The sequence below is a fragment of the Vanessa atalanta genome, chromosome 26 (assembly GCF_905147765.1).
Source record: "Vanessa atalanta chromosome 26, ilVanAtal1.2, whole genome shotgun sequence".
NCBI lineage: Eukaryota > Metazoa > Arthropoda > Insecta > Lepidoptera > Nymphalidae > Vanessa > Vanessa atalanta.
The window spans coordinates 6,996,865-7,020,948 of NC_061896.1; the positions used below are offsets into that span (position 1 = coordinate 6,996,865).

At 31.0% G+C, this 24,084-nt stretch overlaps 1 protein-coding gene across 2 annotated transcripts in view; it reads left to right on the forward strand.

Annotated features, from left to right (window-relative positions):
• Window positions 1–392: 392 nt before the first annotated feature.
• LOC125074073 (heterogeneous nuclear ribonucleoprotein L) overlaps window positions 393–24,084 on the forward strand; it is a 408,322-nt gene continuing 384,630 nt past the window's right edge. For both annotated transcript variants that reach the window (XM_047685304.1, XM_047685305.1), the window contains exon 1: window positions 393–558. In XM_047685304.1, coding sequence (XP_047541260.1) covers window positions 496–558 — 63 coding nt within the window. In that variant the 5' untranslated portion in view covers window positions 393–495. The remainder of the gene's footprint in view (window positions 559–24,084) is intronic.

Sequence of the window (24,084 nt, forward strand, 5' to 3'; positions counted from 1 at the left end):
TATTCACATAATATTGATAGTGTGCTTAATCAATCAAAATGTTCAGTAAAATCTTTGTCCTGTTGCATTTTCTTAGTACGGTCTATGTTTTATTTACTTAATATTGTCAATAATATTAATTTCTATAAGCCCTACTAAAATATATTCTTATAAAATATGTAAAATGAATTTCCGAGAGTGTAGTTTTAAGCATATTTTTATTCAATAACATTAAAATAAAATAACATCTTGTAACCGGCAACTTTGTAGTTGCCAAAATACTAAAATATTTCTATTTTGTTTCTGGTTATTTCTATGGCAAAAATTTAACAAACATGACAATGATTGTCTATGGCAAAAGCGCTTGGCGCCGCGTCGTCGTTCCATTCATTCGATGCTTGTTTCAACCCATTCGTTCTTTCAGTCTACTCGCAACCTCTGGAGGAGGTGGATTACTCGTGTTCGTTCGCTGTCAAACGCGTTTCGGTGTGATTTGTGTTTTTATTGTGGTGTACAATGGCTTACAACGGTGGTAGTGGCAAGAGACTGTGCTTAGGAACCGACCTGGACGTAGAGAGGGTATGTTTTAAAAAATAAACTTCTACTTTTTATAAGGATGAAAATGGCCGTGTTTTGTCCGATTCCACCGTCATGTTTTGCCATATATGTACCGATAACGTTTGTATATTTACGCCTAACGTTAAATAACGAATGACAAGGTTAGTAGTCTATTATTCAGCGAGTTTACATGTTGTCATATCCACGTTATGTTGTTGATTTTGTAGTATTTGAGGTTACAACATTGACACATGACAAAGTTTAGGTAATTTAGTATCGATAGTTGATACCACTATAAAGTTCTTTAAAACATTTAACATTTCTCGTCTGTGTGTACGAAAATAGCTGGATGCCGGACTGTCAATTATTGTGATTGACATGCCTCGGTCATTAGGTCTGGCGTTCCGGGCGGGAAAAATTCTCGTAATTTCGTAAACCGATAACAATGACCAGTATTTGAAATATTACAAAAAGTTTCTATATATTACATCCTTGTCAACAATTGGAAATTCAATAATTTTATGTACAAACTTTTAAGTATGTAAATCGATTGTAGAAAAAGTATTATTCTGTCTTCATTGTGATATATTTTTATCGCGCGTATAACATACTTGATTCTAGATAACTTTGAAAATCGTCATAATAATTGTTTATCTTTTTCATTCCAATGCACCTTGTACATATTTATTCATCCAAAAGAACGGGTTAACAATTTAACCTTTGGTTACATTAGGGCGATATTACCATTTTCGAATCATAGATTTGACCCAAGTAACAATGACTAACCATATATAAAAAAAGATTTTAAAATTCGTAACTTTACTTAAATTTATATATTTATCATAATTATATACATTCAGAATTAAAATAAGTAAATTCAAGAAAAACTAGTTAAAATGTTATTAAAAAGCCTAATTGTTACTAGTTCATTTAAGTATTCATAAAATTATTTATTTAAGTTGTAATGCAAAATATTTTTAATCGAAATACTTTAAAAAAAAGTCGCACACATTTTAAACTGAAAATGTCGTTTCCTATTCTTTAAACGGATATAACAATCTGAAGATTACCAAGGATATTTTAATTACTTATGTTTTATCTACGGAATTTAGAAGCAATTATTTTTTGGCATAATATAAATTGTAAATCACAGGAAAAATGCTTATTCAGAACGAGTACTTTTATTTAGCGCGTTTTTATTAGTACATATTTTAACGAACATTTTCGTTCATTCATAAAGCGTTCATTCGTAAAATATGACGTGACTGGTTTTCTGATAAAAACGAATCGCGAAATATTGTATACATACAAATTACATGCATAAAATTTTAGTACTTGACTTTTGTGTGCTGCGTTACGACAAATTCGAACCATTGAACACTAACGACGATAAATACATTTTTAAGTTGAAAATATTTTAGTGGATTAAGAAAATATTCAAACGAATTCAACCAAATATCGGCTGCTTATTGTAAGGCGCGGATTCAGTATAGTGAATTATTATTTTACTTATTCCGTTTTATACAACTCTAACGAGTTTAATGGATTAAATTATTTTAAATCTTATTTAGTTATAAAATAAATATAAATGAATTAATGACCATTAAATAAATTAATTGAGCATAATATCCAATCATAATAAAATTAATTTTAAACAACTCTATTTTAATCGGTGTTAAATATATTATATTCTATTTCCATTAATAAACGTGAAAAATTTGTCAAACTCTATGTTGTTTTAACACCATCAATTCAAAATCTCAACTCGATGTTAGCAAAACAAAATTTGAATGATAAACAAAGTATCTTTAAATAATTTAATTTATAAGCCAAAGGAAATCGTCTAAAATATCGATAAACGCTAGTCTGAACTTAGTAATTTTACGATCTAGAGACCAGATCTGAAACGATTAGGTCTGTTGTTGAAGAACAATATGGAATGATTAATAATCGCTTTACGCTAAGCCAGTCTATTGTTAGTAAAGAAAATCAATGATTCATGAATATCGTAGATGTGTTTATAAAAGTTATTTTAACAAAATGTTATAGTAATATATTCTACATTAGCCTTGAGTAAGCTAACTGAGATTATGAGCTTTACGAGAAGAGGAAAAAATAAAACGTTTTTATTAAAATCGATAGTGTAATTAGTGATGGGATTTGGAACAAAGAAAAAAAAAGATAAAGGTTCGTCGGTAAAACAGCACGACATATACGTAGTGAAAAATCATCAAAAAAAGAAGTTACACAATTATTCCGTGTGGCGAGACTGTCAGCGGAAGTCTAACTATTAGCATCACCACGCGATTACACGACAACACCTTACATCCGATTGCTATTTACATAAACGGTGAATTTGTTGTGATTAATATTTTTTTTCCTATGTAGATTAAAAATATACGTCGATTGTAATCAACGAGGAACAAAAATTTATATCAGACCTACTAAAGCATCAAACCCGTCAAAAAAATCCTACAAGTAGATATGTAACCAAAAATAAGCCTACAACAATTTATTATTAATTAGAACTTAATTTATTAAATAATTTGTTGAAATTTTGATATTACTGGTAATATTGCCGCCTGCTTTATAAGATGATTATTATTAATGCCATCATTTGTTTCAGTAACTATTACATGAATAGTGTTATTCCTTAAGTTGAAATTTAGTTGGGTATTATAAAATATGGAAAGGACACTTGAAATCGGAACCAAAAGGTGAGAATTGTGGAAGAGAATTCCAGCTATAGACGGCAAACAAAGTCATCATATTTCGCCTCGTTTTAATTAATCAGTTCTGCGAAATATAAAATACTAATAACTGTATATGAAAGTGAATTGGACTAGGAAACTTTGTCTACCTGATAGGTGAATTAATGGTCTCATACATCGCCAATGCCCCACCTACTACTGGAACTCAGATGTTACGTCCCTCGTGCGCTGTTACTCTGGCTCACTCACCCTTCCAATTAGAACACAAAAATATGGTGGGATTATACGTGAGTTGGTGTTACCTATCCAGAAGAACTTGCACCATATGCAGTTTATTTCACATTCGGAAATTACCCGTTTCCTTATTCAACATTTATATGTAGAAATTAGACAGGGACGATTTTCACGGCGGCGGTTTTCGTTTGGCGGGTTCTTTAATTCCATAAATTTAATTAAACAAACAACTTCAGCGATTTGGAACAAATAAATAGCTTTGAATAATGTAAAGATTAATTTGGAACGATTAAGACGGTTAGTATTTAAACGCGCTATCCCTTTGCTTTGAAGATGCTAATTCGTCATCTCTGATTCATGTAAGTGTACTAGGAGGCGTGGCCAGCGCTGTGCCAAGATGAAGTGTAATACTATTGGCCGAATAGTTTTCTATTTAGACTTAGACATACCTGCGTGCTATGGTCTAAAAATATATATAAAAAGCTTTAGGTTTTTATTTGTTAATTTATTTAAAATAAATCAATTTTGTGGACCAATGTTGAAAGACTGAAGTATTGAATACTTATTAATTATATGAATTAATTTGACTGTTGTTGGTAGAAAATATTAAATACATGTACAGTATGAAATTATCTACATTTATTACTTATTTACTTTTATTATATTATAAAGAGAGATTTTTTATATGTAGGAGGTAATCTTTGGAATGTTCCAATTCTAAAAAAAACTGTCATAGGAAGCTACATTGTTCCTGAGTGCTATAGAGAATAAATTATATTTTTATAATATAATAATTCAGTATTAATAAATTGCACCAAATCGAGGCGAGTCGCTATAAAGTATATAAGACGAGATAAATTGTACGCAGGTATATGTCGACCCCCAAGTATACGCAAATACTACACCAAGATTCAATGAAACAAGTATGGACGAAATTTGACCATATTCCTTAATGAAAATGCATGTTTTGTTCACTTATTTTTACTCGTACTTTCAATTTCTTATCGATAACATTAAAGCTGTAGCCACAGACCAAACAAAAAATAAATAAATCGCTTGACAAACAGAGGAGAATTAAGTTCTAAACTGTTTTACCTTTGCCTTTGCATAGTCTGAATTTTGTATAGATAAGTATTCCTCTATAGTTTGTTTTATTTATATATAGATTAATACGCTAACTATTCAGAGCATGCCAGTAAGATGTTAAACGTTTATCTATCTTCGTACGTCATGGGATTTAGTACGATTGATAGACAAATGTTAAGGGATATGAATATAAATAAATTGGAATGTTTTGACGTTTGTTTGTTGCTCAATTACAAATATATTGGACTGGTTTTAATGGAACTTGGCACTAAGAATTCTAAACGTACATTACATACTTCAATTTTCTTTGATGCCTGAGATTGGTTAGCACTTAATCTCGTACGAAATATTTTTATTGTTTCGTGTAATTTGTATTGTTGTTAATAATCACTGTAAATAATTAATCACTGTAAATAGTTTATAATTTTTTTTTTGATGAATGTACTTTATCGTTTAAAGGTCTCGGCTTTAACTCGTCATCAGATCCAACGTCTCTTATTAAATACTAAATCGCTTCTAATATATTTAAGGCTAATTTAATTTCGTAATTATGTACATAGTAAAGTAATTTACCGCGTATAGTGTGCATATCACGAAAATTACCCATAAATTTGCAAACACCATACAATAACAGCAAATCGTATGCAAACATGACGAAATGCCAAGAAATCTTCACAGAAATTGAAATCCATTTAGCTAATAGACACGGATTTAGGTTACCAATGTACAGGCAGTTTGTTGATTTAACTAAATGTTCTACACAAATAATATTTCTCGGGTATTAAACGTTTATTTAATCTTAAGTATGATAAGCCTCTGCTCATGGAACACGTGAATCTTAACAGAATATTTCGAAGAGTTAAAACCCGGACAAACATCGAGCTTCTCGTGCTTCAACTGTTTTGATTTTGAGGGAAAACAATATGAACTAGCTTGCGATTGGCTTCTTAATTGCAGGGGAAGATGCTATTGTCCAGCCTTGCAACATTAACGGGCTGGTTCTGTAATGTTAATAAATCGCGTAGAGCTCTTGTCCTAATACGGTGATCATAATTATATGTAGCATTTGTCTAAAATACCTACATATAACGAGGACTTTTTAGTGGAGTTGGAGCACTTTTTTAAATATATTGTAATATTCTTGGATATTTAATATGATTGTGTATATGCTTTGTTAACTAATGTTGTACATAGATATTTTTAAATAACTGTACAAAGAATATATCATCGTTTGTTTTAAAAAATCTGTTACCTTCCCACTTTTAAAGCACTGAACGAATTGTACCTAAAATTTAACTATGAGGTAGCCTGAGACCTGGATAAAGGCATAGAGATATAAATGACTCGCACCAGGTTTTATTGAGTTCCTTATGGGGGAATGTGACGGAGCGAAAGAACTTAAGTTGATTTAATCTTCAAAATATTATTGTCACAAGGGAATTTATTATGAGTAATTAGTTTCTTATCTACTATAATATATCAGGGATGACATAAGAAAAGTCTTCCTTTGGATGGAACAAGTTATCGTGGAACTTTTCTATGTTACCAAGAATTCCAAGAAAGGTCGGTTCGGTGCGTAGCTGCCCATTATATCCTTTTTAGCTATTAGTTTTATACATCATAGAAGAAGACGAAGACGCATACAAATAGGTAATTAAATGTCATTCATATCAATTAGTTTTAAAATAAGTAAAGCGATATACTCCAAACATTAAATTATTTTCAGATATGATGTAACATTATTGATTGTATATTTATATGTTGCTCAGATGACCAATAGTTGCCATTGTTGTACGCTGGGATTGTTGCAGAATTCCTAGTATGCGATGCGATGTCCGAAGGTCTAATAAGTTATGTAATCTATGGAATTGTTATTATAATATATCTAGTATAAATTGTTAGAAATGAGATATCACGTTAATACTGTGTAATGATATTCACAGTCTTAATATCAATACAGACACGTAAATAAGTCCTTGCATTTTTAGTTAAATGTAAAATTAAAATTACTCTTATGTTCATTTTTTGTATCTAGATATATTTTTTTCGACAGTGCAAATACTTGCAGGTCTTTTTTATGGCATAGGTTGAAGGGCAGGTATATAATAATAATAATAATAAACATTTATTGAGCAAATTACACTATTTTCACACAACATAAACAACGAAACATAACAAAATATCACTTATCCTAAAATACATCAAACAAAAAATAATAATAATAATAACTAAAAATACAACTACAACAGAACAAGTTTTGAGAATAAAAAATTAATAATTAAAATAATATAATAAGTGATATGGGTATCACCTGATGGTAAGTGTTCACCACCGCCCATAGACAATGGCGCTGTAAGAAATATTAACCATTCCTTACATCGCCAAAGCACCACCAACCTTGGGAACTAAGATGTTATGTCCCTTGTGCCTGTTAGTTACACTTGGTCACTCACCCTTTAAACCGAAACGCAACAATATGGAGTACTGTTGTTTGGCGGTAGAATATCTGATGAGTGGGTGGTACCTACCCAGACGGGCTTGCACAAAGCCCTACCACCAAGTACACAAGGTCTAAAATTTGATTGAAAATGTGCATGATTTGCCTAAGATATAAGTTATTACCTTGGTTCTTTAAATACCTTATACAATGATGAATAACCCAAATCCTTGCAGATTACGCAGAAAATAAGGTTCTGGTAAAGAATATAATAGAGACATTACGTATTATGTTTCGAGAAGCGAAGTTACTTTTTTCTAGATTCTAGAAGAAAGAATCAAATAAAAGTAATATAAACAAAACTCCGTGAGCTGAATCGAGCTGTTATTAGATTATGCAAAGCAGCTATTCCGGTTCATTTCGATGCTAGAGACCAAAGACCTAAAGGGTGAAGAGATGTAATGAAAAAACGTGCGCCTAGAAAATAGCTGGCCATTTTAAATTATTCTTCTTTCAAATTGGCCGCAGAATTTTAAATTGCCATCTCGGACGTAATTTTAATTGGTTAAGTCAACGGGACATATTTTTTTCCAGTAGATTTGAATATTCTGGACGACAATTAATTCTGTCTTGTTATCTTGATGCATAATGCTGGATTACAATTGAGGCTGATCCAAGTATCGACGATTTTTTGCAATTCTTCAGATTAATCTCATTATCGTCGTGCTTCTAAATGAAATATTAGCAATAAATCTTCAGTATAATCTAATTACTGTGATGCTTCTAAATGATTGGAAAACGTTTCTACCTGTATCCAAAAATATTAAGAATAATACTTAAAAAATTTCTCCAAAACAAACTCCACAATAGCAAATATCAACCTTAAATGTCCGTCTCGATATTTAAACGGAGAAATATTCGTATTAACAAACGAAGAAATAGCCATATAGCAACTTAAATGAGCATTTATAGTCTTTTTTTTTATAATGAAAGCAGTTAGCTATGAAAGCAGTGACATTCACAATTACCATTTGCCGTCACTGTGAAACTTATCCTGTACGTTAAACGAATTTGAAAGTTTAAATTGGTCAGCTTTTTAGCTAGCGTGGTTCTAGCCTTCACCGTGTTTTGATCTTTATTTTGTATTCGTGTAAAATTTATTTGAAGCGCTTCTAGAGTGTTTTGTAGTTGCGAAAAAACTTAATATAACATTTTCTGTTGTTGGTTGGTATTTATGTCATGGAATATGAGAATAGTCAAAATGTACACTATTTTTTTATTTGTCAAAGCCAGAAATCCTGCGTTGATCTCCGATATGTTTGTCAATGTAAACTATTAATAGTAGATCTATGTCAATTTTCGCGCGAGTTTTTATCTGATAGCGCAGTTTGAAACATGCCATGTCACAATTAATACGCTCATTGCATATGTCGTAAGATGGTTTGATAATTCGAATTTCAAAAACCCTAGAGATATTTGCGGAAAAGCTATAATGATAATGAGACTATGGTGATACTGGCAAAAATAAAACTATAAAATTAGATTGTTTATCAACAATTTTGAAACTCGATAGCCGACGGGACTATGGCATTTGCCACTTCGTCTTTTCGGATTCTTAAAAAACACTAGAGTTAAGCCCATATCAGTCGGTTAACAGAGTTGGTTTTATGTCAATTTCGCACGATCGAATACGTATGATTGTATTTTTGCGATATCATATTTCATCACAAAATGATTTTTTTTCTAATGACTCGACATCTCTAATATCTTCTAAAGAATAATATACCTTATTCATAATTAACGTAAGGTTTATGATTGCTTAGTGTATATATCAACAGATTCGATGCCCTACCGTACCGTTCGCAATTCAATAATCTACAATAAATATTATTTTATATCAACGTTTTATTTGGATTTCTGAAGTGATATTAAATACCATTTAGTACTCGAAATAAATACAAGCTTAATTCCAAAGTTATTGAAGACAGAAATAGCGGGTAGGTCGTGTCTCGGCTCGTCTGCCAATCAAAAACACAAAATAATGTTTCTTGTGTTATTTTGATACGCGCGATGTTTTTGTTCTTATTTTAAGGTCAAACAGCTAACACTTTAATCTACAACGTCTTTTCGAAAAGTTTTATGTCAATGGTTAAAATTTGTTGATTTTCTTTTTGTCATCCAATTTGTTATGATTTTTGTATGAAATTCGGTAAGTAAAGCAAAATTTAATGCAATAACCTTCAAATTTTTCCGTATAAATCAAATTATTTACACGATTAGTTCTTAAATATGTATTATAAGTCTCCTTTCAAATACAAATAATGTTTTATACCGTTAAAATAAACAATTTAAAATGAACCGAGTTGCCTCAACCTATATTATTTAACTTTGAACTTCGTCGGAATGAATTTCAGTGCCTTTGCATCCTACTGGCTGTAATTAAACTTTTCTACGTATTAATTTGAAGAAGTACGGTTAGCAGAAACGATACGATTGAAACTTTTAACTCATTTTATTTAACATTAACTTTTTTGTAGTCATTGAAATATAGTCTTAGTAATGGTATGAATTTTTGCTTTTGTAATATATATATATATATATATATATATATATATATATATATGTATATATATTGGTATTTATATATGATCATAGCAGATTAGTTTCATTTAATATTATTTATGTTAGATTTCGCCGCAATAAAAAAATATTATAATTTAAATAGTAGTACATTATAGATTATTGTCACACGAATCATCGAAGTCGCTTCGTGCCGTCTGTATGCTTAGATCTTTTAAGCTACGTAACTGATTTTAATGAGGTTTTCTTAATAAATACAGTGATTCAAGAGAAAGGTTTAGGTCTATAATATATGCATTTTATTGTACAGAAGAGAGTTTCAACAAAGTAGTTTAGTAGTAAGTTTTAAAAGGCTCTTATTGTACCCGCGTGAAGCCGGGTCGAGTGGCTAGTAAAGTATAAATGAATAAAATGAGTTCAAACCAGCGATCGTATTTAAAGAGTAATCTGTTCACCTCTGCTCAATGGTTCCATAAATAGAACGATCTGATCAGATAATCAAAGACGTATTGTCGTCTGAATTATATATAGAATATAAATATATATATGTGCATAAATCTATCCAATATTTTTTTACACGTGCCTGAAATAATACCGTACAAAATATTCGTTTTACAATTTTTATTGAAGTTTTGCTATCGGTTCATTTTTTAAATTCTTCTTCTTTTATCGACGTAACAGGTGTCCCCCGAGCTCAGCCATGAGTAGTACATTATGATTTATTGTTAGTTTTTGTTACGTTGACATATGAGGATTACAGCTTTTTTTTTATAGTTTATAAATTATACTATTCACGAGTTTACGACGTTTAGTTCGTCATTTTTATTTTATATTAATAGGTCGCTGTTTGTTCTGGATTTAATGGGTTTTTAGATTATTTTTTTTATAGTTCGTCGCGTAATTTATTTTGATATGAATAACATTATTGCATTATACGTTCTGAACGACTTTGTTCTTAATTTCGTACGTAATTTTAACTAAGTTAGCTAATTAAATGTACATATACAGGCGTTCACGTAACAAACATTTATGTGTACAAGTGTTTTGGGTCTAATAACTAATCAAATACGCATATAAACCTAATTTAATATTTCTCTCGATGGTAATTAATTCTAAGGAATGATAGTAACAAATGAACGTTACGATTGATACAAATTAGTACTTTTTAATCCCTTGTATAATTATTTTCTTGCAATTTACGACATGTTAGTTTACGACGTGCGTTTTACTCGGGCAAATAAAAAGGGATTTGTTCCCCCACAAATATATAATACTTTTACTAAATGAGTTCATTAACCCGCCATATAAAATGCGTCGACCATTTTCATAATATTGTTTGACGTGTCTGATTCTATAATAAAAAAATACGCTTACTTTAGGATTGGAATAACACTTTCTGGTTAATTGCCAAAATAAATTATTATCCGCTGAGAAAATATAATCGTTAATAACACTTTGGAAAAATGCAACTACTGATCCGTTTGATATCTAACTTTTAGTTTATGGTAGGTTTCAGTTTTACTTAGCGAACGCTGCCTAAGCTACAACACAAACAGTAAAACTTTATGTAAGTTTTGTATAACTCAAAACGAGCTACGACAAAAACTGTGGCAATGTTTATCGTATTTTACACATTTAAATTTTAATGTTACACGTAACGAGATTAAATTAAAAACTAACGGGCTCCGAAATATAATTCTGCCGAAAATTAACAACATGAACAGTAGTTTAAAATAAATAGTAACTCCTTACCTCCACTTAAATAACTGAGGTTAATTATATACAATTAAATCGTAATACATCCTGCATGAAATCAAGGAGCACTCAAATTACGCTTTTTAAAACCTCTATAAAATCTTTTTTTATTTATTTTTGTTAACGTAAGATTTCAAGTTATTAGTTGATTGGTAGCACTAAAAGTATTTGGCGCATTTTATTATATAAGCAAAAACCATGCCAAAATCAAAAATCTAAATAGTCTGCATTGAAGAAGCCTCATAAAAGCACTTTAAATCGTTATGTTACAATGTTGAATTGAATATAAAGCTACAACCGGCAAGAAGCTCAGTAGTTACTCTTTTCCACCATTTTATTTACAGAGTATGTAAGTACAATAACTGCTTAAAATAATATCAATAAATACTAAGTCCACGCCTTTTTTGTCTTGAATATAATCTCATATTGAGTAATATGCCTTATTTATCAATGGTTTTTTTTTTCGCCATGAGCGTTAATTTTTTAATGTTTTGCTCAAAGAAGAATTAATTGTTTTTTCGGAAACGAATTTGTTACAAGTTTTTTTTTACTTTACAATGTTTGTCACAGTTTCTATGTATACAGTTTTGCATTAAAACGCACTGAGTGAACTAACTTTGTTAAAAACATCAAAGGTTCCATCTCAAGCTCTGATATTGTAAAATCATGAGACCCTCTAAATCCTTTTATTCCTATGTCCTTATTGAGGTCCCGGGCTATAATGTAAATGATTTACTCGTGATGGTAACAAATATTCCGACTTGACTCTTGAGCTACATTTATAATATTTATACTGATAAGAAATATATATATAAATATGGAAAGAGTGTAGAGAGCTTCCAGAGTTACTGATATTATTATTAAAAAGTAAAACCCTATGAATGTCCCACAGATGGGGTAATGCGTATAAGCGCAATGGCTTTGGGGCTGCCTAGCGCTGTAAAAGTCTCACGATCGATCCTGACCCCTGTACCCACTCCTAACACAAGTGATAAGCTTAAAAGGAGGGGTAAATAGGAATATTAGTAATTTCTTAATTAATTAGGGGCATTGCTAGAATTCTTTATAAAAAAAATGCATGTCAAATTTTTGAAGGTTAGATCCTTATTCATTTTGTACACCATATAATTTCTAAATTAATTTAATCCATGCGAAGTTGGGAAGAGTAGTTAGTAAGCGTATAATATATAGGTTTTTCTTTATAACGAACCAGCCCGTAGGGCAATCCTTTGATTGCCACGTTTTTATCCTCTAAAAACATCAACAATTTTTAATTAACTATTTGATTGGACGTTTTCTGTTTTTTGAATTTCGACGTTTATTTTTGATGTATATATTGAATAATATTTTACAATAAAATCTTTGTTCGATATATGAAATTGTTCGACTGATATTTACTTTATTTTTCGAAAGAAAGAGATTTAATATCTGAGAAGAACCGTCAAAAGAATCTTATCATATTGTTACTTCTGTTAATGTTTTGTAATCTATCAACTCGATCGAAGTATGTCTATGTTCTAAAATAATATTGAACTGTAAATCTGTCGGGATATATGTGTATTTTTATTAAACAACAGTAAATATACAGTTACCGAACCGGAAGTAGACGTTAATGGATGAAACTATAAGTAATGTTTAACCGGGGGACGCCTGATTTTTTCACCAATTTGTCATGCATTTAAATTGGGATCAATAACTTTTTTTCATATATTTACATATATTAAATTCTATAAAATTGTCAATTATCTGTATTTAAATTTGATTATTTCTTAATACGTACACACGTATTTACATAATTATATTTCTTCAGTCTCGGGTTCTAAGTCTGATATGTAGGTTTTGTTCCTGGTGTTGTGGTTGGCGGTGAAGACAAATCTCGTGAGAAAATCAGCATGTGTCGAAAGAAAGTATGACATTGTGTATTTATAACAGTGTGTATACTCTCAAGCCTTAATGGAATATAGGATTGAAGGATTTATTTTGCAGTGTTATGCTATATATATATATAGCATTGTTTAAAATAAAATTAAAGTGCGTATTTTACATATGTGGAACCTCGTTGGAACCTCTAACTGATATAAAATTAAGCTCTATTCAAATATAATTATAATTCAAAGATCCGTTTTTATTTATGAATGCAGATGAAATGTTTTTTTTTTGTGATAAAAATATATAAAGGAGATACAATATTATTTTCCGTTATACTAAATTGTCTTGCGAAGAATATGTGTGAACGTCTTTTAAATTTATTAATTTTGTTAACTATTCTTAGAAATGTCACGAAATTAGTTATCAAAGGAAATTCTTCGTGGAGCGCGGCGAATTGGTAGTTGCGTGACGAATTTTAAAGGCTTCGTCTGTTCGTGAGAAATGTCATCACAATACGAATATTTCTGAAATATTTCATGACCTCTTTAATTTTCTAAGATTATCTATAAGTAACTATAACACATGTGTTATTGTGTATCTAGTATAAGTTTTTCTATCTTTTTGTTTTTAATGTAATTTTTTCTGAGACAGTGCGCTCGGACTAATGATTTTTTTCTTTAACACTGTTAATATAACTATTATAAAATATATAACACAAACACCAGGGTTTCTTTCGATGATTTTCATCAATGAAATCTATTTGTCCATCTAGTTTTTATAAAGTTTAACGCTCTTATCTGTAAAAAATCTATCTAAAGCAATGATAGTTTTTCGTAACGGATTGGTATAATCTTAAAATATACGCAATCAAAAAAAAACTACCAACCTCCTCAGTATTATAATATCAGTACAATACCTAATTTGATTACATGTTCTACCAACAAAGCTTGAATTCTATAACAGCAATGATTATGTTTATGAAATTTGTGTTTCTTTTTGTACAGCTTAGGAGGTTTGATTTTTTTATTTTCCGAAAAAACGGATATTTGTGTCAGCATATCAGGTTTCATTATGAAATCCTCTTTTAATTCTCTTTTAGTCTGCTCTTTCATTGCGGGATGTTTCGTTTTTTCTTTTTCAGCAACGTCGCACCGGTCACATAGTAGCGGGACTGTCCAACGTAAAATGGAACGTATGGTCACGTTAACTATAAAATATACAAAATTTCATTAGAATTCGTTTACACATTGTAGCGCGATTTAGTTACAAATATACAAATGGACTTTTATGTTTGTGAAAATTTAAAATTAATAAAATAATAAATACAATTTTATATTGTTATATTGTTATATATCAAGATATACAATATGTTAATATATACTTTTGCAACACTACTACCAGAATTATTGCTTCTCAATAAATTTTATTATTAATAGTGTATGTAAAAGTGCGTTTGTTTGTTTTCATAATCCGTTATGCTTCAACCGAACATCGTACGAATTATGAACAGATCCAGAACGGAATATAATAAACGATATAAGTTGAGTTATTTTTCGCGATAATTTATTTGAAATGAAATATCTGTGTTTATCAAATAACAAGATTTAAATAGAAGTTACAACATTTTTTTTTGTATGGATATACGTACAACCAATGTAATGTAAGGTTTAGAATTAAATAAGTTATTTAAAGTATGCTAACTTGTTTTTCAAGTCAAACGTTACCAGTTTGGGACGCTCGTAAGAATAGCCACGAGGGTCATTAATTACTCTTTTGAAAAGCAAAAATATAGACAGTATTGCATAAACAGAGTGAATATTCAACGTGAAATGTAATTACAATTATATTTTTACATCGCGAGAAATAGTATTACCGATTCTACTTACCGAGGCACATCAGTCACAGCCGTCGGTTTTGTGTCACCAATTGATTTATTGCCGTTAAAATAACTACGCCGCGAGCTTTACTTGACAATTGTGTTGTATTGCATGTTTTTTTTTTTTTAGTACGAGGAAAAAGTTCATGAGCTATACTTTGTTCCGATGGTAGGAGTTAGATTGTTTTTAGAAAATAGGTCGGTGGAAGTGGGACGACTGATAATATCCATACAACAATACTCAGTATTCATGTGTACCGGTTTGAAGGATGTTACTACAGGTACGAGGAACGTAACGTCTTAGTTCCCAATGTGTCACCAACATTGGGAAGTAAAGCATTGAGGTGTTCTAAGGAATGCTTTATATTTCTTACTGCGATCGTGTGCACTTGTCATCAGGTGGGTCGTTTGCTTTACTACTTACCGATCTTGGCGTTATAAGAAGTAACCAATATTTGCGTCGCCAATACGCCACTCACTTTGGGAAAGATGACTGATTCAATCACCTTTAAAATCATAACAATACTAATTGTAAGTTTTGCTGCTTAGCGGTAAAATTATGAGTGGCTGGCTACCACTAAATAAATGTCTTTGTACATATAAGATACCTCGTATGTATATTAAATATTTAATATAAACTAATGTTTCGAGTTGTATTCATTACGGGAATATTTTACGTTTGATGCGTTTCTCCTGCAAATAGCTTTGTGACTTCAAACAAAAAATTATATGTATAATATATGTAGGTACAAAGTTTCGAACAAACATATAAAGTTGTTAGAAGCTTGGATATAGAATATGAGATACGATGTTTTGCTTTTGAGTAATAATTGTATGCAATAGGAAATGTAATAATGGAAGACATACAACCGACCGATATGGTTCCCTCTATGCTAATATTGTAGAGCGAGGTAAGATTTGTTTGTTTGTATGTCGGGGCAAATCTCCGAAACTTATGATTCGATTCTAAAAATATATATATACAAAGAAAATATTTACAGGTAGAAAGCTATATAAATCCTGATTGCTGTAGTGTATAAATTTCATTTATATCATATGATTCTCTTTATTAACAAATTGCACCCAAGCGAAGCCGGGGCAGGTTGCTAATATGATGATACTTACTAAGAACTCGAGATCAGGTGGCTTATCAAAACCATTTAAAACTGATCGAATTTAATTTGTTTCGTTTTTATGTGATCTATGATTTTAAATTTAAAAAAAAGTTTTTTAAATACATTTCTAGTTGTCTATTTGACACACAACATGTTAATACATGAATAGATTTCAGTGAATAGGATGCTGATAGTAACCCCGATTGGTTATCTATAGATACGATCGAACGGCAGTTATTGAATAATGAAAAGCGAGTTCATTGGTTACCGTCTTCGAGCACCTTGACTGCAACGACACTTGACTTAGCTTTCAGCTTATGCGCTCCAAAGAAGACACAGAGGAATCTATACCAATTGCATGGATGACTAGCAGTCACCTATCAGTACCTACATAAATTTATATAAAATTTAATCAAAGTAAATGGTAATAAGACATAAATGTCCCCATGTTGGGTAAAGACCCTGTTCTTCTGTAAACGACATTACTAAGGTTTGGCGATCGTCGAAACACATTAGTGGAAAAATGTCGTAAGTGATGAAATAAATTCTGACAATTGTAAGGAGTCCTCTAGTGTTTTTCGTAATGTTTTCTTCATTATTTACATTAAATATTCTACCGCTAAACAGAAATACTTAGTATTGTTTAGTTTCGGTTTGAAGGGTGAGTGAGCTAATGTAATTATAGGCACATGGGACATAACTTCTCAAGTACCAAGATTGGCGGCGTATTGGTTAATATTTCTTACAGCGACAATACGCATGGGCAGTGGTGGACACCACCACTCCCCATCAGATGGCCCATTTGTTCCATAAAAATGCATTAAAGAAATTTGTATTGACTATTAAAATAAGTCCGTGTTTTGTTTTGTAATATTGGTCCGACTTTAGACCTGTGATCTCTAATTCTATCCACGGCGTTTTGATTATATCTTGGCTTGTCAAATGTAAATAAAATGTTTTTTATCGTAACTCGGCATATAAGATGCTCAATTATCGAGGATATTAAAGAGTTTCGTGACAGTAATATTACAATGGTAACTGCGACTGACTTATGTTTAAAGGGCAGTGGGTTTAACTATGCTCAAAATTTTGTAAGTGTGTTCGTGTTTGGTTTGCATCAGTTTTTATTGAAATTGAGTACAGAACTTAAAAGAAAAGTTTGATAAAAAAGTCCATAAAATCTCGACACTGAAGACATTTCAAAATGACAATTAGAAGACCCCTAATTACACTTACTGAATTACTTAACGACGAGACATAAATCACGTTAACAGCCCATAACTGTCTTAAAACAACACGAATCCCTTGTAATGTTATTTATAATTAAAATATTCAACGAGATATTAATGATTCAAGCAATGAACGTTAGTTTCAAGACTAACTTACAGTAGTTACTTAATTGGAGTAGTATAAGGTGAGTGTATAATCTTGTTTCTGGATATACTCCCCATACAATAGTTTTCCTCGGAATCGGAATATGTTTTGTATTGAAGTGTTCCGAATTAATTTTTGAGTGTGCCAGCCAGGTCGACGTATTATTGTCCGAATTCGGCCATTCGTATTCTTGATGGAGACAAGCCTGCTAGGTGCATCCCATGGTACTCATAATTTAATGAGACGACAATCGGACACGTCCTGACTTTTGGCGTAGTAACATCGACTTTCGAGGTTTCTGATGCATAAGAGTGTAAACACTTCCTTCTAAACTCAGGGTTTCTACAAATAATTCCTTGACAGAACAATTTTTCTTTTGATTTCAATTGTCCTGAATCCTGACTGCATCTTATTTCAAGAACAAGGTTCATGACACCTATTATAATGGAAGTAGGAAAAAGTATAAACAAACTTTAGATTAACGTATTTCAATTCCATACGTATTTTAAATCCGTAGTGAATATTATAGATTAATCAAGCTCTCGACCAATGATATCGCGTCAATTTGCTGTCAAATGTTGTTTATTTGCCTTTTTTCCCTGTTACGTTTGGAATAGAGTTTAGGATCTCGTGCTTGGCGACATAGTGACGATGTAACTAAAAGTCTAAAATCTTTATTGGAGGATGTAGTGTTAAGCTTGCTTATATATTGTCAAAATTAACACCGGTAAAAAACGACTCTGTAAGTAATATTCGGTTCTGTGTTGTGTCAAAACTTTTCGCTCGAATATTTAGCAGAGATACAAGGTCTGGTTCTAAATTTTATGGTTTTGTCTCGTGTGTTTAGTTCGACTCTGTTTCGTAGAATTGAACCTTATAGCCTTACTGACTGGAGATATGTTACGTAATAATGTATATTATTTTCCTTGAAAAATCTAAATCAAATATTATGTTAGCAACAGCTAAAAACACCAGATTTTTTTATTGATTTGTTATTAGTTATTGATGCTCATTGGTTCATATGTAAACCTAGTTAGTTCAATTTATATGATGTTATTCACTTCACCTAAACAATGTGTGGAAAAGATAGAGAACAGTAAGACACTATTTGTACTATTTAAACATAAAAAAATATGTATGTGAATTATATTTAGTTAACAATCATATGATTCTTAATTGAAGTTTTATATCTCGTGGTGAAGTTTCCAAACGTTTCCTGCGACAAAGTTTTTTTTTTTTTATAACGTATAGGTTTATTGCATATGTGAACTTGATAATTCTTCAGAGCATATATTATATTTTTAAATAATCATATGTAACATATATGTATATGAAATATGCTACTAATTAAGTCGATGTATCCCCATCTTCGCTGTAAACTAATTGGGGTGGCAATTAGCCTAATTGCTTTCTCGTACGAAATATCGTGGAATTTATCTGATATATATATTTTTTTATGCAATAACTTAAAAGGTCTATTAAATAACGTCCAATGGCTCGTGTGATTATTTATAAATCATGTTGACGTACATAAATGTATAGTTTGTAATAAATCATTTTTTTTTTAAATAGTTAATTGATTATGTATTGTTTTTTTTATTAGTTCAAGTATATTATTAAGGTATACGACGATCATTACTGTCATTATCATATTGTGTTCGTCTGTAATTGTTAACTACACAGAATGTACAAATGTTAAATATAAGCAATGTTGATGTACCTTGATAAATAAATACTAGTTCCTACAAAGATTCGTTTCGAGTAACTAAAGGTGTTCTTGCCGGATCGTTTTGTAACGAGTGTGTTTTGTGAAAGCCTATTTAATTGAGATTAATTTTAATGCTATTAGAAATACTAATCAATTTATTATATTAAAAAAATGAAAGGTCAATTAGTTAATTTTCTTTTATTCAACATAGAAACAAAATACTTAAATGGTTGTCTAAAGAAATCGACGAAAGGTAATTTTTTAAGACTTAACTAAAATTCTTGTTGTTTTCTAAAAGCTTTTTAGTATATATTTTTTTCAGTTATGTAATAAGGTAATCGAAGCCTTATTATTGTAAAAGCAAATATGGTATGAAAAACACGAAGGTTTTGATTTCCTTGGTCGTTTCCATTGGATGTATGTAGATAAATATGGAGCGTGGTAACATTATAAGGATTTAATTTATTTTTATTTTTAATTAATATGATATAAATATTTATATCAAACTTGCTGTATAACGCACTATTATATCATATAATCTTTGTATAAAATGAATACAAAGTCGTTTCCGTTTTCGTTTAGATCTTTTAAACTCCGCAACGGATTTTAATGTGAATTTCATCAATATAGTGATTCAAGGGTAACATTTATATGCATAATATCTACATACACATACGTAGCTAGCCTTATATAAAATAATAATTTAAATGTTTGCGTCTGTTGATTATGGTCTATAACGTGATCGGAAACTTGGTTCTATAAGATAATCAATTAAATTAATTTATACAATCTCTGTTACGGTGTTTCGAACTGTGAATGTAATATTTTGTTAATGTGTTACTTCTTACTTATCCTAATCATGTTTTTCTTTTTCAGGTAAGTTCCAAAATTTCTCTACAAAATATACACGATAGACTTTTGTAAGTACTCAATTAATTTAATAATAAAAGAAAGTATAGTTAATTGTCGTGCTTACGTTGGACAAATATTCATCTTCACCTTGCATAGACTCACGGCAATATTATCATTAAATCCTCACAATGGTAATATCCGAAACTACAGCTAACACAGTAAGCTGATCCTGATTTAGTCAGGCAACTCCTAATTTTTTTTATTTTTTTTGACGATGTCCAATGTGGTAGCCTCACTCAGCCTTTCTCTCGACGGCTCGACGTTTTTGTAATAGACGATGCCACTTGTATATCCTGGCTTTATCAGGATAGTGAGTTCTAGAAACTTCTAACTCACACATTACGGTTTGAGCGGATTTTCCTTGCTCGGTCAAGAACTTTATTACAGCGTAATTTTCCATCCTCCATTATTGTTTTATTCTTGACGGACTTGTTTGTTGTTTTGTTGTTGTGATTACTCTTAAACGAATTACGTCATAAAGTGTAGTAGAGTTTAGTTCTTATATGGAAACTTCAGTGTATGAGTATCAATAAGCAGACGGCCCACTTGAACGATAAAAAGAAATAAATTTATGTATATAATGTTACTATTTATATGTGTATAAATAGTATACGAAAAAACATACTCATATATTGTAATTTTTTATGGAAATACTAGTTAAAAGTCATGCCTGCGGTTAAATATAACTCCTAAAAGACCATTTATTGAAGAATCTCTTTAGTTTTGATGAATGCCGGTATCACGCTACGAAAGGAACATAACCAACCCATGGCTAGTAGCTCAAGGTGTATGGAGTAGTTGATATTTTTGCAAATACCTGGGGCTTATAATACGTCTTGTGAATGACATTCTGCGATGCTGCTTCCCATCCTTTGAAGCATCGTGATGGATTACGGGCACTTACTTACTAAATATATATGGGAAAAGGTGACCAGTTCTCGTTGGTATTAAGAATTGATCTAATGTTCGGCGTTGAACACCGTGAGGAAACTTGTTTTTGTCGTGAGAATTTCCATCCGAATTAGAGTATAATGGTAAAGTAATAATAACAATGTTTAATTTTATAACGACTCGTAAATATTGTTTATTAAAATACTTTTTTTTTTTAATGTAATGAAGTTTACAATGTTCACGAAAACAACATTTTAGACTATTAATCTACACAAAATATCAGCGCCGCTTTTCGCTAACAAAGTGAATTTTGTCATTATTTTGACGCTGAACCGGATGATCAATTCCCTTGTTGTATTTCGATTAAGATTAATCGTTTGCATTTGTTTGACGCCAACGTAAACTTTAACACATTTTTAAATGTTTTTATTGAGAACTAGTCGAAGCCGCGGCTTTACCCGCACGAAGTTTATAAAACTGTATTGTACAAACCTTCACGCCCATTTTACTGCTATACAAACTTTTTTTTTGTCTGTTACGCTTTCAAGTCAAGACTGCTCAACTGATCACCATATAAGTTTAAATACAACGTGGGCTGCTGAAAAACACCGTCATTACGTAGTATTGTTGTGTTCCGGCGTAAAGGGTAGTTAGTGTACTTAAGCCAGTGTAACTGCAGGTACAAGGGACAAAATATCTTAGCTCCCAAAATTGGTAACGGTTAAGTGTCATGTAAGAAATGGTTAATAATTTTCAGCGGCAATGTCTGGTGCACCATCAAGAAGCACTTTCGATCGCCTGCCTACGTATTAAAACAAAATACCTTCTGACATAAATGAAAATAACTCTTTTTTAAGCTCTCACGACAAATGCACTGAACCGATTGTAATAAAAATTGTAAGGACAGGCGTATAAATTTACGTCCAGGAAAATAAAACAAGCATTGCCCATTGTGGACAATATAATTAATATTAATTGTTGTAATATTAAAACGATTTGTGAGACAAATTTGATACGATAAGTATCACGAAGATGATAATAAACCGCCACGAACGACACGTTTAATAAAAGTTTGATTTAAATCCCATCTTGAGTGCTAGACAGATGTAAATTTAGTATTAAATATATTTATGTATGCCTCTATGCTTTACTGTTCATTTAAAACAAAAAAAAAATGAAAGACAAAACGGTCACATGTGTTCAACTCGATGACGTAGTAGTCCTTGGCACTGTAAAAAATATTAATCATTATTTACTTTGATATACTATCAAAGCGTCGGTATTTGATGTTATATCTCTGTCTGTAACAAAATTTGTTATACACATATAACAATAACAGATAAACGGATGATAGTTATGGTACCCACGATGGGCCCGTATAAAGCCATAATGGGTTTTATTTGCGAGTAAACGTGCGGATCACCTGATGTTAAGTGATTAACGCCGCCCAACGTTTACAGAACCACTGGCAAGTGCCAATGCGTTGTTGTCCTTTGATGTATCTGTTTATCCGTCTCTTGAATAGTCCTATTCATTGGAACAATAATTGTTTTCATCCAAAAGATCTGAAATAACGACACAAGAAAGATATCGAGAAAGAATTGATAAAAGAAGAGTTATAATGTAATGTGAAATTCGAAATTCGCCGCAGAATACGATCGCGAAATGTCAGAAGTGACATGTGACGTTGTCTATAATAATTATAACTTTTGAAGGATACGCAATAAAATAGCGTACCATCGTACAATATTTCACGAGTTAGTTTCGAAGTGAGTTCTTGCTGAATAGCTCTGAATCTGAGCACTGATCACGAAATGTTCAACTAAACTTATCGAAATCATATTTATAAAAATTAGTAAAGTAACAGCTTAGGCCTCCTTTCATTTAAGACTTGCGCTGCTCCAATATGAATTGGTAGATACATTTCGTGACGCCCATGCAGATTTTCTTAAGATATTTTTCTTCACCGTCGAGCACGAGGTAAAATAAACAGAATGAAACAAATCAAAATTAGTAGTGGTTATGGGTTCAAACTCGCAGTTTTTGGTCAATATCCACATATGGATCATATCGGTTCAATGATGTCTATAATGTAATATAATTTATTGGTAACCGTAATTACGGTATGAGAAACATGTAATATTGACAAAAAATTACGATTAGTTGATGTTAATTAACTCTCAACCTCCCCACTGGGCTGTCCCGCTCCATATTTAGTTGATGAACGACGTGTGGTCGCTAAACGTGCGTTTAATGATGACATAAATATAATTAATATTTTTGGTTGATCCACAATTATAAAACCAATTACATATTAACAACAAATGACAAAACATCTTGATTTTTATCTCAGACGTCTGCGTCGAAAGATGTATTGTGTTTTGTGCTTTTTTTAAATGCGTGTTTCAACACTTCTATAACTTTTACTGTTCACCGTTGTTAATTTAGTCATATGGACTTAATTGTTATCCGTTATCTGTAAGCACGATATTGTTTAGTCTACCCTCTCAGTAAATGTCACATCTGATACGAAAATATTTTTAACATTTCGGCTTCGCCATAATATTAGTACAGATTTATAATATTAATTTATTCTTAATAAACGATAAAGTAAATGAAATAAAATAAAAAAATAATATAAATTAATTTTATTTATTAATTAAAAGTTTAATTTTAATATCAATCATAATATATCAGTTTTAATGGCTTACCGAAGCTAGAATATAGATGAAAACATCGCAGCGACATCAGACGGACAGGCATCAAGCGTTACCATTAACAAGACAAATGACCGCAAATGTTGGACTAAAATAAGACGTTAGTTGGTTTACATTATGACTAACCGATATTTTTTCGTACATATAGATGTAACTATCGCGGTGATTGTACTTCTAAATATATTCTAAGGGCTTTAACACACTCTTGTCTCGTTAACGATCTTTATTTTTTCTCTCGAGAATGAATTTTATCTTGTGACGTTGGAAAGATTTTGAAATATC